The sequence below is a fragment of the Dipodomys spectabilis genome, unplaced genomic scaffold (genome assembly GCF_019054845.1).
Source record: "Dipodomys spectabilis isolate Male_0828 unplaced genomic scaffold, ASM1905484v1 ptg000006l, whole genome shotgun sequence".
In the NCBI taxonomy this organism is placed as follows: domain Eukaryota; kingdom Metazoa; phylum Chordata; class Mammalia; order Rodentia; family Heteromyidae; genus Dipodomys; species Dipodomys spectabilis.
This window is the reverse complement of record NW_024870683.1, coordinates 12,045,823-12,062,790: the sequence shown is the minus strand read 5'-3', so window position 1 is coordinate 12,062,790 and position 16,968 is coordinate 12,045,823. Positions and strand designations below refer to the sequence as shown.

The 16,968-nt window shown below is 38.6% G+C and overlaps 1 protein-coding gene across 1 annotated transcript in view; it reads left to right on the top strand.

Moving 5' to 3' along the window:
• Erp44 (endoplasmic reticulum protein 44) overlaps positions 1 to 16,954 on the top strand; it is a 68,935-nt gene extending 51,981 nt beyond the window's left edge. Inside the window, exons 11-12 of the mRNA XM_042695276.1 lie at positions 13,683 to 13,785; positions 16,363 to 16,954. Of these exons, the coding sequence (XP_042551210.1) occupies positions 13,683 to 13,785; positions 16,363 to 16,464 (205 nt within the window). The 3' untranslated portion in view covers positions 16,465 to 16,954. The remainder of the gene's footprint in view (positions 1 to 13,682; positions 13,786 to 16,362) is intronic.
• The last annotated feature ends 14 nt before the right edge of the window (positions 16,955 to 16,968 follow it).

Sequence of the window (16,968 nt, the reverse complement as noted above, 5' to 3'; positions counted from 1 at the left end):
ACTAATTTGTTCATTGGGTTTGGTCTTTGCTTCATGGAAAATACAACCCAAGTCAAGTTAAAGGATTGCTGGTATTATTGCTGTTCCCTTGTGATTTCATCTAGTAAAAACATTAGGAGTATGTATACATGACCCAGAATTTTGCTATTACTGTGCGCATCTAATGGCATGTAAGCTAGACCATTTCCAGGAACAATTAAGCTTCTTGACTCTACTCTTAGATATTTATAGTATTAATAAACTTGTAAGCCTTGTAACTGTTATAGATACTAAATTTTTATTACCTTTGTAGAGATGTTAAATACAATGACTTAAAGTGCAGGTATTTTTTAATATTTGAAAATTTTAAGCAGTGCAAATTTAAACAATTCAAATTAAACTTTAAATTTTTATCTCGAAAGATTATTGCATAATTTGAGAGTATAATTTAGAGTATAATCATTAAAGTATAATCCTGTCACAGAATAAACTACCTCACATACTGGTAAATATTTTAGTAGAGGTTTGATTGTTTTATAGAAGATTCTCAGTACCAGAACAAGAAAGAAAGCCTAGATTTGATTCCTGCCTTGGGCAAGAATATAACTTCATTGTTCTTCTTTCATCATGTCTAAAATGTGGTTAATGGTGCCATCTTCCTAATGAGATTTGTATGAAAATAAATGAAAGATGTTGTATTACAAATATAAAGTTGTAACAAATCATAGGGTTTTTTTCCTTCAGTTAAACTCTTGATGACAGTTGTGTTATAAACCATAGGATATGTTAGATTTTAGTTATTTTTATTTATTTTTACTTTTATTTTTTAATTAATTAATTAGTTTTTTTGCCAGTCCTGGGGCTTGGACTCTGGGCCTGGGCGCTGTCCCTCAGCTCTTCTGCTCAAGGCTAGCATTCTATCCCTTGAGCTACAGCGCCACTTCCGGCTTTTTTTGCTTATGTGGTGCTGAAGAATCAAACACAGGGCCTCATGCATGCAAGGCAAGCTCTCTACCACCGAGCCACCTTCCTAGCCCCTATTTTTTTTATTTTTTTTGTTGGTTGTGGGCCTGAACTCGGCCTGGTCGCTGACCTTAGCTCTTTAGCTCAAGGCTAGCACTCTACCACTTGTACCACAGTGCCACTTCCAGCTTTTTCTGCTTATGTGGTGCTGAGGAATTGAACCCAGGGCCTCATGCATGCAAGGCAAACACTCTATCACTGAGCCACCTTCCCAGTCCTAGTTCTTATTTTATGTATGCTGAAATGATAGAATTTAACCTCTTAATTCATTAAACACTTATCTAGCTCTTTTAAATGAATCAGTTGTTTAAAGTTTACTGAGACTGGAGCCGGCCTAATACTAGAACAACACTGTGGAACCTGTGTCTGCCAGGGCTTGTATGGAGCCTAGAATTGTTGGTGCTAGGTTGGAGCATGCATCCTGGGGTCTGGCCTAGAAGCAGAGTACACAGGTGCCAGACTAGAGGTTAGAGTACAGTAAAACCTGTCTGCAGGGGCAGTCCTGGAGCACAGATGCATGGAGGCTGCTCCAATGTTAAGATCTGTTGAATGAGTGTTATTGTAGAGGCCAGTCTATTGCTAGGGCCATTTCACACCTACTGGGGTGTTTTGGCAATTGGGCTGTTCTAGAAACAGTCTACTGGGTAAACCTGGAAGCTGGGGCTGAGTGATCCTACACCTCGTGTTAGAGCAGGTTTGGAATCTCAGTGTTCAAGTATTATATGGAGCTTGGAGCTTCAGAGACTGGCCTGGTTCTAGACAGACCTGGAGTCTTATCTGCACAGAAATAGGACCCTGATTCTTCACAAGTACAGGTTTCAAAGCATCAAGAAATGTAGAAAAAAAATTAAAAACACAATTATCTCTCAAATAATTTCCCAAGAAATTGCCCACAAAGTTCAAAGTAGCCAGGTGCTAGTGGCTCATGCCTGTAATCCTAGCTTCTCAGGAGGCTGAGATTTGAGAATCATGGTTCGAAACCAGCCCAGGCAGGAAAGCCCATGAAATTCTTACCTCCAATAAACTACTCAGAAAAAGCCAGAAGTAGTGCTGTGGCTCAAGTGGTAGAGCACTAGCCTTGAGCACAGAGAGGCTGAAGGACAGAGACCATGCCCTGAGTTCAACTAGGACCAGAAAAAAAAAAAAAGAATTCAAAGTAATTTTTTAAAATAATTTTTATTGAGATTAGATGATTACATAAATTTCACATATTTCCCAGTATTGTGGAATAGTGATACTTAAAGTCACAAACACATTTTAACCTTCACAAGGCAAATTGTCATTATCATGGTCTATAAAGTTGGTGAATTCTATGAACTTTGATACTACAACTATTTCTTCCACATCAGCTGGTATTTACATTTCTTTCCTTTTGCTTAGTGTAAGCTGGTCCCTCTTTCCCTCTCATTCCCTCCCTCCCAGCACTGCCTTTGAGTTGCTTAGTTCATTTTTGTCTATGTCCAGTACAGCTGATGGGCCCCTCTGTTGTGTTTTCCCGTTTCCTATGATTCTGTGTCCTCCTAGCTTGTCTCAGATGTGCACATACATACATACATACATACATACATACATATATATGTGGCATATATATGTATATATATGTGTGTGTGGTCAAGAACATGAAATCATTTAGCAATGCTACAACAAAATGAGTGAAAGTCCTTTGTTTCTCAATTCCTGTTGACTTTGTCATACCTCCTTGCATTTTGGCTTTAGAATCCACATATCAGGGAGACCATGTGCCATTTGTCTCTTTGCTTTTGGCTTACCTCTCTCAAAATAGTTTGCTCTAGTTCCATCCATTTCTTTACAAATGCCATTATTTTGTCCTTTCTAATGGCAGCATAATATTCCATTGTATATAAGTACCACAATTTTTGGATCCACTCATCTGTAGTGGTGCATCTGGGTTGTTTCCATATCTTGGCTATTTTGAACAGTGCTGCAATAAACATGGAGGTGCATGTGTCTTTGTATCCTGGTTCCTGTTGCTCAGGGTAGATGCCTAGGAGTGGTATGGCTGGGTCATAGGGGAGGTCTATATTTAGCTTTCTGAAGTACCTTCAGACTACTTTCCAAAGTGGTTGTATTACTGTACATTCCCACCAGCAGTGCAGTAGGGTTCCTCTTTGTCTACATCCTCTCTAGCAGTTGTCATTGACTGAATTTAGGATGTGGGCCATTCTGATTGGGGTAAGGTGGTATCTCAGTGTAATTTTTATTTGCATTTCCTTTACAGCCAGGGATGATGAACACTTTCTCATGTGTTTCTTTGCCATTTTTATCTCTTCTTCTGAGAAGTCTCTCTTTAGCTCCCTTGCCAATTTAATGATTGGTTTGTTAGATTTGGGAGGGGCTAGTTTCTTGAGTTTCCTGTATATCAAAGTAATTTTTTTATGGAAACTCTCAATTTCAAGAAAATACTGAGAAATAATTCAGTGAAATCAAGAAAACAGTAAGTGACCAAAATGAACTAAGATGAACGTTAGTGGGAGAAAATAATAAAATCAGAGTGAAAATGAAGTGGGGACTTGAAAAACAAAAGAAATTCAGTTGAAAATTAAAATCAAACTAGAGTTGATTTTTTGGAAAGATAAAGTTGGAGAGCCTTTAGCCTAGACTAATATGGAAAGAGCAGTTATTAGAAATATACTTTAGAAATATACTTACGGAATATAGAGAAGAGACAATGTGCCAACAAATTGAGGACTTGGAAGAATTGGACAAATTCCTGTATCCACAGACCACACCAAGGTGAATGATGAAGAAATAAAAAAATTAATATATCAGTAATAAAGGGAATGAATCAGTGATGAGAAGTCTTTCTTTCATTAGGAGAAAGAAAACAGTAAAGTAGGACCTCTAATTTCACTGATGAATTCTACCAAAAATTTAAAGAATAAGTTCTTTTCAAACTCCCAAACAACTGAAAAAGGGTGGCCATGTCTCATTGACTGATACCACAGTCAAGCAAGGATACTGCAAGAAAAAAGTTACAGGGTAGTCATCTTTGATGAACACAGATGAAAAAATTCTGCACTGAATAACTAGCAGCAAACTAGAGAGCCCAGATATAAACCCATTCATTATGGTCAATTAAGCAGTGGGGAAAAAGTCAGTTTGTTCAATATGGTGCTGAGGAAGTAGGGGGTAACTAGATATCCACATTCCAAAGAGCAAAATTAGACTCTTACACTGTATGCAAACATCAGCTCAAAATGGAATAAAGAACTAAACATAAGATCTGAAACTCTGAGGAAAAAAAAAAAGAAAATAGAAAGGGAAAGTTCCCTGACACTAATTTAGGCATCACTTTTTAAAATTTAATCCTAAAAGCACAAGCAGCAAAAACAAAAATAGACAAATGGTACTATATCAAATCCAAAAGTCTTTGTACAACCAGGGAAACAGCCTGATATAAAAATAATGGACAAATTTTCTCAAAAGCCATATAAATAGGCTATAGGTATATGAAAAAATTCTCGAAACCAATCATCATCAGAGAGATGTAAATTAAAGCATGAGGAGGCACAATATACACCTCTGAGGGTGGCTGTTATCAGACAATAACCAACATTAGTGAGAATAGGGAGTGCAGCCGCGCTGTGGGTACCGGTGGTATTGTGGTAAACAGGATGGGTGTTCTGCAGCAAACGGAAACATACCTTCCACCGCTGTTCATGCCCCAAGGAGATGAAGTCAGTAGCTCAGACGATATCTCTTCTCCCATGTCTATTGCTATATTATTCTCAGTAGCCAAAATATGAAATCAACTTACATGTCTTTAACTGATGAATGGATAAAGAAATGATAGTATATAAACATTATGAATAGTATTCAGCCTTTATGGAGAAGGAAATCCTAAAATTATAAAGACATGGATGAACTTGGAGGGCATTAAGTGAAATATGCCAGGTAAAGAAGACAAATAGTACACAACCTCATGACGTGAGGATGGTAAGAAGTTGAGCTCATAGAGATGGAGAGTAGAATGGTGTGGTTACCCTTGGTGGGGAAGGATAGAGGAAGGACCATGAGCAGAAAACTGAGGAGAGTAGACAGGCAAAAGAAAAGCCAGAAAAGAGCAATAATCCTGATAATGAAGGGCATGGGTGAGCAGTTCAAACACAAAGGATACTCACCCAGAAGAAAAAATATTAGATTTGATAAAATCTAACAATGAACTGGAAAGTGATGGTGGAATAAATTTTACAAGAAGCTTCTCTCTAAAGGGAAAAAATTGAGGGAGAGATAAATCCAGAGACACACAGATGACATAGTTTCCACCCTTCCTTATCCCCCTCCCCCGAAGAGTGGAAGAAACTAAACATGATTAAATGCTTATGGAATCAAGTCTTATTGCTTAAGGAAGTGTTGATTCAGAAAAAAGGGGCTAATTGATAAAGCAAAATAGGGAGCACAGCGGAATGAGATCTTCTTTAATGAGAAAGGAAGAGCACAGCTTTTCTCTGGGGTTTGTTTGGGACTTCTTGTGTAACAGCTACTGAATATTCTCATTTTGCACCAACAGGCCAGATCACCTGCTAAGAGTGAGGAAGTCAGGGAGAGTTGAGAGGCCAGGATTGCATTGGATTTAAAAAGGAAGAGCAGGAAGGGAAAGCACAGAAATGATGGGACAAAGGGTGAACCAATTCAGCAGTGAAACCCACGGAGACACTATGTTGGAAATGAACCATATAGCTTTGGGGGGAGGGAAGTCGGGCAGAGGGGAAAACTGGGAGAATGAGGGAGAGGGAGACACTGTTCAAAAGAAATGTACTCATCTGAATATGTAACTGTAACCCCTCTTTACATCACCTTTACAATAAAATTTATAAATAAATAAATAAAAATCTAAAAAAAATAAAAAGGAAGAACATTTGTACCCAGCAGTCCAGGTTCCTAACACCCAAGAGCTTTAAAAACAATTGGAATGCATAGTTTCTTTAGCAAGTGTATGGGCATTGGCCCTTGGACTACAAGCCTGTCTTAACTAATTAGGTGTCTTCCTCTAATGATTTCAAAGGCAGTTTTTGTTTTTGTTTTTGTTTTTCTGAAGCTGCAAACTCAAGCTGAAGGGGTGAGGTTTTTAGGAAAGATAAAAGTTCTGGACTTGCTAGAGCTCATTTATAGGCAGAATGTCTGCTTGGTACTGAGATGCCAACTGACCCATGTGTCATTTACATGAAATTTATCAGTTCATTTTCCTGTCTTGAGTAGTGTGAATAAATCTGAAAGGTGGTTGTTTTACTTCTTCACTATAATAAGCTTAAAACCCTAATTATGAAGTGTCAAATTATTTGTGGAAATCAGAAAGATGCTGGTTCAGGTTAGTCTTACCAGTGAGCAACTCTGTGCAGCTTTGGATTGTATTCCTGAGAACGTTACACATCAAGGAGGTCCCATTGAGGAATTCCAGCGTGGCTTCTTAATTTTCTCCTGTGATTCTCAAGTCAGATTTAGAGCACTAATACTTTGGACCCCACTTGATGTCTGCTTCCTAGGGAACCCAAGCTAGGACAAGTGGTCATGTTCTTTATCACTTGACTCAGCCCATTTACTCCCCAGCCCTGGCTCACTGGATGAGGAATTGGGCTCGTACCCAAGTAGAGTGAAGCCATCAGCTGGCAGCATTCTATTTGCACCCTTGTTCAAAACAAAAAGCAAAAGCAAAACTGAGTTAATAAAATGCTCCAGAGGGATCTCTATTGCGACATGATCCTTATCCTATAAATGTTTAGTTCTTTGATAAGGAAGGCTATAGGCTGTAAATAACTATATTTGAAGATTTTTTAAATAAATTATAAGATATTTCTCCTTTAGGTTCGTGATTCCCCTTCTAGGCACCGTTCTAACTTTTTTTTTTTTTAGGAAGAGGCACATGCTGAATGTGTGAATAGATGTTAATGTTAAAAAATCAAATAAAATAAGCAGCAAGGTGAATCTGACACATTTAATGGCTTATATAATTGTTATTGTGTGGCATGCTAATTAAGCCTTTAAATGATAAGCAGTTTTCATAAATTACTATAATTGCTCTTTTACTTAGTAACTCAGCATATCTGGGGTCATCTGGAGGAAGTACTAATTGTATGAGAGAGGAATAGCAGATTTAAGGGTCACAGCCCCGCCCATGTCAGAGGTGGGCCTTAGGAAGCAGAAGCTACCAATCTTTTGTTTACTTCTAATTTATTTCAGAGAAACTGACTTTTAGTAAAGTAAAATAACTTGCAAGACCACCAGCTTATTGGTTCAAAGCTAAGATTTACCGAGGTCCCCATTACTGTATGACAACAGTGACATTTTTAGTACCTATAAAAAGTAGTGTAGCTTTGTGAAGGTGGTTCACGCCTGTAACCCTAGCTACTCAGGAGGCTGAGATCTGAGGATCACCGTTCAAAGCCAGCCCAGTCAGGAAAGGCCTTGAGACTCTAATCTCCAATAAACCACTAGAAAACCGGAAGTGGCACTGTGGCTTAAGCAGTAGAGCCCTTGCCTTGAGCTGAAGAGCTGAGGGACAGCGCCCAGGCCCAGAGTTCAAGTCCCACAACTGACAAAAACAAAAACAAAAAAAAGTGTAAAATCAGCGTGGAAGATGTTTGGAGAGCTAATACTTTTACAATTCTAAAAGTATCATTCACAGAAGAAAGTTTTCAACTTGATAAAGACCCAATTTACAAATTAATCCCCAAGCTAGATCATAGCTCTGTAAATGCTTGTTTTAACGTATTGTTTGATTGATCTAAAGGAAGAGGTTTTATTTTATTTTATTTTTGGGTCCGGTCGTGGGGCCTGAACTCTGGGCCTGGGCACTGTCCCTCAGCTCTTCAGCTCAAGGCTAGCGCTCTACCACTTGAGCCACAGCGCCACTTCCGGCTTTTTCTTATGAGGTGCTGAGGAATTGAACCCAGAGCCTCATGCATGCAAGGCAAGCACTCTACCACTGAGCCATCTTCCGAGCCCCAAGGAAGAGGTTTTAGATGGAGGTAACTTCAGAATTTAGGACAGTTCTAGGAATGCTGTGTAGCTCTGAGAGAATAAATGATACATTTGGCATAAGTCTTTTGGAGGACTTTCATGAAAGATAACATTTCTAAAATGGTGGACAGTGGTTCCTTTTCCCAAGAGTGCTTAGGTATCTTTGGAGTTCTAAGTGGCACGGGAGAAAACAGCCACAGAACAGATTTGGGTCATTCTCAAAATTTTTGTTACCATCAGAAACCATCCCCCATTAGCCGGGCGCTGGTGGCTCACGCCTGTAATCCTAGCTACTCAGGAGGCTGAGATCTGAGGATCGCGGTTCAAAGCCAGACCGGGCAGGAGAGACCGACCGTGAGACTCCTATCTCCAATAAACCACCAGAAAACCGGAAGTGGCGCTGTAGCTCAAGTGGTAGCCGCTCGCCTTGAGCTAAAGAGCTGAGGGACAGCGCCCAGGCCCAGAGTTCAAGCCCCATGACCGACCAAAAAAAAACAAGAAACCATCCCCCAGGGCTGGGAAGGTGGCTCAGTGGTAGAGTGCTTGCCTTGCATGCCTGAGGCCCTGGGTTCGATTCCTCAGCACCACATAAGCAGGAAAAAAAAAAGCCGAAAGTGGGGCTGTGGCCCAAGTGGTAGAGTGCTAGCCTTGAGCTGAAGAGCTGAGGGACAGCGCCCAGGCCCAGAGTTCAGGTCCCACAACCGGACCCCCCAAAAAAATTTAAAAAATAGAAAAAACCATCTCCCAGATGGAGTAGCTACTCTATTGATAATGACTTCCCAACTCTGGGCCCAAGTCATATCTACCACATCACAGAAAATTGTCACAGTTCCTGAAACTACTGAGCATGGAGATATATACTGATTGGCTGTATTAATGACAAGGCAATGGTGAGCAAATAGGCAGTGGGAGCAAACTGTAATGGTGGGTTGAGCATGTGTATCTCCATACAGCAGTTAGCCTACCTTCTTGTCCTCAGAGGGAGAACTAGGACTCAGAATTACAAAGAACTCAGGAAGATTTGTAAGTCAGGTTACCATTAAGGTCTGGTGTGTGTGTTCGTGTGTGCGCGCATGTGTGTGTCTATGAGTGTGCATGTGTGTGTGCCAGCTGGGGCTTGAACTCAGGGCTTGAATACTATCCCTCAGCATTTTTCAACACGAGGATAGTGCTCTACCACTTGAGCCACAACTCCACTTCTAGTTTTTTGGTGATTAATTAGAGATAAGAGTCACACAGTCTTTCCTGCTCAGTGTCACATCAAACCACAGTTCTCAGATGTCAGCCTCTTGAGTAGCTAAGATTACAGACACGAGCCACCTGTGCTCAGCTCATTAAGATCTATTTTAACTGAGAACCTGGTTTTGTTCATCAGTATCTCAATATGAGATCAGTATCTCCAATATGAGACAGCTCTTGGTGGAGTCACAGTTGTTGTGACCTGGGGCTACAGTGGCATTGGTACATCAAAAGCTAAAAGAAAAATGATAGTTGGTTTTCATCAAGGTGAAAACTTCCTTCTGAGACTGATACTGTTCGGATGTAAAAATGATGCACAGGTGGCAGGTAAGCACACGATGAAGGTACCCAGCATCGTCAGTCCGTCTCAGAAATGTAAATTCAAACCACAAGATACCATTCTGTATCTTTGGATGACTATCTGGGTTAGGAGTGTAATAAATTGGGTGCTTGTGAGGATGTATAGCAACTGTACTCTTAAACATTGCTGGTGGGACTATAAAATTATGCAGCCACTCTGGAAAAAAAGTTTAACAATTTCTTTACAAGTTATAGATACACTTTCCATTTTCCTCAGTATTTGTTCTGGAGAAATGAAATCCACATAGGAATCTGTGCACAAATGTATGTAGTAGCAGGCCAAAGCCTGCCTCCCCTCCACTTTCTCTCTCCATCTCTCTTTCATACTCTTCCTTCCTCCTTCCCTTCCTCCCTTTTTTGTCATTGCTGTAGTTTGAACTTAAGGCTTCATACTCAACTGCTACAAGCGTCACATCTCCAGCCCATTTTGCTTTAGTTATTTTTTATTTAGGTTGTCAGCTTTTTGTCTGGGGCTGGCCTTAGACTGATATACTCCTCTGGCCTTCTCCATGCTGAGATTACAGCTATGTATCACCACCCTAACTTCCTTGTCTAAATAGGATCTTGATAGCTTTTTGCCTAGGATGGTCTCAAATTTCTGTTCTCCTAGTCTCCACCTCCGGACTAGTCACCAAAATCATGAAAGAACTCAAATGTCCTTGAATAAATAAGCTAATTGTTTTATATCCCTCTGTGGAACGCTTTTCAGCAACACATAGAAATAAATAGCGTATGTAGTGTGCTAAGAGAACACTATCCATTCTCATGGTTACATGTCTAATTGCACGTGCTTTACAACAGACTAGTGAACAAATCCGTGGTTGCCAGAGGTGGAGGAGGTTGGCTTAAGAGGATGTAGCAGTGTAGAGATGGTAGCAGCAGGCTATGCATATGTTAGAACTTGTGAAACTTAAGTCTAAAATCAGTGGATTATCTACTGTGTAAGTATTTTTCTTCAATAATAAAAGAGTTCTTACCTTGTATGTATTTGCCAGTGTATGATACATCTCACATTTGTACATTTCCTGTGTCTAAATTTTGTCTAAAAATGGAAAATTGTCACCCCTAAATGAAGTGTGTGTGGGATATAAAAGAAACTTATTGGTAGTCTAACTAGAAGAATTGTTCCCTGAGGGGTACAAATTTTATTATTGGTAAAGGTCTTTTTAGCAGATTGCCATGTTGTCTAGTTTTCAGGACACTTTATTGTTGATTCACTGATAATGGTAATGATTCCTGATAATTATGGGTAGTTTCTGGCACATGCGCAGTGAACTTTATTGTTGTCTCTTTCTACCACATCAGTTCAGACTATTCCTATCTCCCTTGTCTGTGTGTTTTACTTGTAGCCTGTTAACTGTGGGTGGGAGGTGATAAAGTAGAGAAAAATCTGTCTTAAATGCTTTCTATGCATTTGTCACATTAAAATTTTTTAAATTTTAATTAATTAGTTTGTGGCAATACTGGGACTTAAATGCAAGGTGTGGGTGCAGTCCTTGAGCTTCTTATTTTAACTCAAGGCTGGTGTTCTACCACTTGAGTCACAGCCCTACTTCTGGCTTTTTTTGGTGTTTAATTGGAGATGACAGTCTCATGGATTTACTGCCAGGCCTGGCTCTGAACCAGGATCCTTTGATCTCAACCTCCTGAGTAGCTTTACAGGCTTGAGCCACTGTTCTCTGGTGACACTTAAGATTTAATCATGCTTAAATTGTCTTGACTAGCAGACACAATTGGTTGTGTTAGTTGTGATCATCTTTGGATCTCTAAGCAGAGCCTTTATCATAAGCATTATAGACCATTTGCATTCCTGTAGATTCAATAGATACTGTTTTATACTTTGCACTGGGGTGGCTGTGGGTGATGTCAGACTACATTTGAATTGATCTCCTCTCCATGTTTATCTCTGGTGCATGTGCAATTATTGGAGCACTGGAGAACCTTTCAGAGGCCTTCTGTCAATACTGCTACCTGACAGTCATTTGTATTTGTAAACTGTGCATTTGACACCTGCTGGTCTCTGTTGCATTGGAGCTAGTGGGGAGCCAGAAATGGGTGTACAGTGAAGTTACTGGTTGGTACATCTCAGTGGGAGTTATCGAAGCAAAGAAACAGCACTTTCCAGGACCTCAACAGAGGATGTAAAGAAAGAAACTGGTGATATTAGCACATGCCAAGCTATTCTTGATTACCAAAAATGATTGCAGAAGTCAGTCTATTTTACTCAAAGCATTAAAGAGTGACACCTACATTTTAACCAGAGTTGTTATTTAAATATATATATATAACCAGTTTTCAAAAGTACCAAGGTACAAGGCAGACAACTCATGAGCAGTAGTATAAATCCAGCAGCGGAAATAAAATGTTTAGTTTCTGAAGAAATACAAATTTTCTGAAGAAATACAAATTTTCTGAAGAAATACAAATTTTAATTATCAAAGCATAATGTTTTGTAGATGGAATTCACATACCTTGTCACAAATTCTTACTTTTTAATGCAATGGCCCTATCAACTACAACTCCAAGAAATAGCTTACAAAGAAGAAAACCTACTGTATAAATCTGCGTAGCTCAGTAGGGTAAATTCTACAATCCTGTCTTTGTGCTTCAGGTTTGCCTATACATAATTATGTCAATAGAAAGTGTTTTTGTATTGGTTTCAGGTATCAGGTTCCTGATTTTAATGTTTTAGAGATGTAAGAGTGACTTTTCACAGTTAAGAGAATGCCTTAGTGGCTTATGAAGAACCCCAAACTAAACAAAATAATGGAAAATTTTAAAAGTGTTTCCTGGTGCAAACAAAAGCTGGCTTACTGCTCTTGAGAAGTGCTTTCTCCTCCTCTGTGAAGCCAGCTGGGAAAATTGCACATCTGGTTGCAGCAGCTGGGAAGATGTTTCCCCCTGTGCTGAGGAAAAAACAAAAGTCTATCCCCTAGATCAAACAAATTCTATGAAACTGATTCTTACCAGTAGTGAAAGCCCCTAAGGTCCTGTGTCTCAGAGTTAAGCCTTCAAAGGCTCTACCTACTGGCACTGGGTTCAGATGCTTTTGGAGATTCTGTGTTGCTTGTATTTTTGTTACAAGGTCTTTGTAGAACTATAGTTAACTTTATCTTTTTTTTTTTTAATGCCAGTCCTGGGGCTTGAACACTGGGCCTGGGCTGGGAATGCTGTCTCTGAGCTTCTTTTGCTCAAGGCCTAGCACTCTACCACTTGAGTGAGCCACAGCACCAATGCCAGCTTTTTTTGAGTAGTTTATTGGAGATAAGAGCCTCACAGACTTTCCTGTCCAGTCTGGCTTTGAATCGCAATCCCCTGATCTCCTGAGATCTAGGAGATCTAATAGGTAGAATTATAGTTATGAGCCACTTGGTGCCTGGCAAACTATATCATATTAAATGATTAGCCCCTATACAACTATTTTGTTCTTGAGCCCTGATAACTTAGTGCAGTTTTTCAGGACATAGATTTTGTTTGTTTTTTGCTGGTACCAAGATTTGAACTCGGAGTCTCATGCTTGCTTATCTTTGCTTGCTTAGCTTGTGTTCTATTGCTTAAGTCATGCATTGCAGCCCTTTTTTTTTTTTTTTTTTTTTAGTGGTTAATTGGAGATGGAGTCTCATGCACTTTTTTTTAATCAGGTTGGCTTCAAACCATGATCCTTCAGCTCTCAGTCTCCTGAATAGATAGGATTATAGATGTGAACCCTTGGTGCCTGTCTGGAACATACTTTTTTTTGTTTTAGCTTATACTTACTTTATAATACAGAATATAAAATATATGTCTATATTATTAAAGAAAATATCTAAATGCTCACCAATAAGAATAGTAAGGTAAGTGGGCTCAGCATCTAACCAGACTGTTTTGTCTCTGTTAAAATAGTAACATAGGAACTTTTTCTATAAAGCAAAACTAGAACACAGAAGTGAGTATCTAGGTATCATAATTTCAGTTCTGTAAGAATGTTTGACGTATACTAGCTTGTGATTGTTGGTATGATTGGTGGAATGATAAATACAGTTTTTTTTCTTAATGTTTTGTTTTCATTTGGTAAGATAGAAATGAAGTGTAACAGTTTAATCTAAATTTATACTTGGTTTTAGAATTCCTGGGAAACTCAAGCAATTCGTATTTGACTTACATTCTGGAAAACTGCATAGAGAATTCCATCATGGACCGGACCCTACTGACACTGCCCCAGGAGAGGTAGGACTCTTACTAGTTTTCCAGTGGGAACTCATTGTTTCTATAGTTTTAAAGATCTATGGCCTCTTACTTATAGTTTGAATTTTAGCTTCTCAATATCTTTGTAAAGAAATTCTAACCAGACTATAGGAAGTATGCATGCTTTGTGCTTTTAATTACTGAAATTTTTAGGCCTTCAAAAAAGTTGCCAAGCATTTTAATGTCATTTCTTAATGACCTGAACAAAGATAAACTGAGTGTGATTTCTATATTATGTTAAAGAGTTAAATATAGTTGGCTCACGTAGAAGTAGGAAATTGGGATTGGGAACAGATTTGATCAGTGATGAAATCAGTGGTTTCCAGAACTTGCTTAAGCCTTTTTTTGTGTCTGGAAGATTGACCACAGTAGATAAAGCAATGATGTGTTATTCTTAAACCATTCCAAGATCTTTCACAAACTCAGTGTTGATAGTACTTATTAATTATGGTTTCCAGATTTAGAATGCTTGATGAGTATTTGTCAAATTTTTCATTTGCTCTTGTGTATATTTACTTAATATTTTAATATTTACTTATAAATAAATATTTGTTTACTTATTTATTATCAGTCATCGGGCTTGGGTGCTGGAACTGAGGATCTGGACACTGTCCCTCTGCTCTTTTGTTTAAAGCTAGTACTCTACCACTTTTGAGTGCACAGCTTCACTTTCAGTTTTTAGGTGGTTAATTGGAGATAAAAGTCTCACAGCCTTTCCTGCCCTGGCTGGCTTCAAACCACTCAGTTTGAAGCCTCCTGAATAGCTAGGATCATAAAGTGTGAGCCACTGACATCCAGATTCACAATATATAGATGGACAGATAGGTATTCTCAGAGTTAATATATATGTATAAATGTATAGCTACCTAGTTTTAAAAGCCTGACAATTTTCTATTTCTTTTTTATAAATACTTTTACAATTAATATAAAATCTTTTTTAATATAGTTTTTTATTGAAAAGATACTGTACAAAGGGGTTACAGTTACATTTATAAGGTAATGAGTATATTTTTTATTGAGCATTGTTACCCCCTGCTTTGTTTTTCTCCTACCATCCCTTCTCTCCCCAACTCCTCCCTGCCCCGCCCCTCGCGCCCCCCCCCCCCTCCCGCCAAGTTGTAAAGTTCATTTTCAACATAGTGTCTTTTACATCTCATTATTACAATAGGTCAACCTGTGTCCTTGTTTCGGCATTTTGTTATTTCCCTTCCCCTCCCCATAAAATTCTTTGACTAGACAGGAAATGATATATACCTGAAACCTTTCTATTTTATATGTCTAGAACGTAAATCTGTTATTTTATCCAAAGAACTTCTATTTATGAAGGAAAAGTTAGAATGCTAAATTTTCCCCTATCTTAAGAATCAAATTAGGTTGAGAGTCAGGAGTTCCAGGAATCTGATGACATGCTTTACCTTGAGAAATGAGGTCAGTTTTGTCACTGATGATTAAGCAACTATAGAAAGAGACATATTAGTTAATGGTGATTATTTTCCTAAGTAGGCTTGCTTGATAGGCTGTCAGATTAGGAAAAGATTTGGTTTACTGTTATTGGTGTAATCCAGATATATTTTAGCTTCTTCAACAGACAATGAATGAATGCCTTGTACTTCCCTTATTCACATTTGTGTACTAATATCCCCTGTGCAGCAAATACTGTAAATGTTGTTTTATACTAATATAATTTCAGCTTAATTATATCAAATGTATCTTAGAAGAAAAAATTTTAAAAATATGTTGGAGAAGCAGACTATGGTAAGTCGAAGGGGATGTTTATACACACCGCTTCGATTTTCATGGGAATGTTCTAGTATAAGTGTGTAACACATGCATTGGGCACCCGGTTTGTACAGAGGATATTGAAAAGCTGCACTCTGGGCCACCTCCAGAGTTGCTCACACAATGTGGCCATGAAGGACAGATGACATTGCCTTTTCTTTAGAATTCTTGAAAGTCACATTTTCCTTTATATTCTATTTTTGTCTATTGTTGGTATACATGTAAAATATTACACAAATTAATTTTCTCAGTCCAGTATGTATTTCCTCCTCATTTCAGCCAATTTTTAAATAATTTCTGCCATGCAAGTAATTGATAAGCAGCTGCTGGAGGCCAGGTACAGTGGCTCACATCTGTAATCCCAGCTACTCAGAAGGCACAGATTGAGGCTAGCCCAGGCAAAAAGTTAGAGAGATCTCATCTCAATAAAACAGCCTGGCATGGGGCTGGAGATGACACTCAGCAGTAAGAAAACCTGTCTAGGAGAGGCATTGAGTTCAAACCCCAGTAATGAAAGGGAAGTGTTTGGGACCCACAAAGGTTGTGCAAATTGCTGTGGGCCCTAGTTGATGGTCCTGAGGAGCTTGCCCTGGACCTCTTGTAAAGAGAATTTAAAAGAGGAAATTAAGATCTCAAACATAACTGTGTCCTGGGCAACAGTTGCTATCTTTTGCTGATTAACAATTATAGGGTAACTACCATTTATCTAAGATCCGTATTAAGATGTTATAACTCCTTAAAATATATTCATGCAAAGCTGTTTTATTCTTTCTTTTGTAGCAAGAACAAGACATCGCAAGCAGTCCTCCAGAGAGTTCCTTCCAGAAGCTAGCACCCAGCGAATATAGGTATACTTTATTGAGGGATCGAGATGAGCTTTAAAAACTTGAAAACAATTTGCAAGCCTTTCAACAGCAGCATCGACTTACATGGTGGAAATAGTAAACCTATATTTTCATAATTCTATGTGTATTTTTATTTTGAATAAACTGAAAGAAGTTTTGGGTTTTTAATTTTTTTTCTCCCCCTGACTAAAAATGCATTGTCATTTAATATAGCCTCTTTTAAAAAAAAAAACTGCAAGGGTTTAAAAGAATAATAATAAAACAACAACAACCAGAGGCCTATCTTCTGTTTAAATCTTTGCTGTACAATTTTTATAAACCAGCTGAAAGGTAACATTGCCAGAAACATACCATTAACTCGCACCACTAGGATAGAGAAAATGTAGGGTGTTTCCTGTGTAAAATGTGCTTTTCTTTCTTCTCATCTGATCATGTCTGTTGGTATTCTCATTATCATATTCTAAAAGCTAAGGGGATATATATTCTGGATACTTGGGAGGGGAATAAATTAAAACTTTCACACTGTGCTCCGTGTTTTACT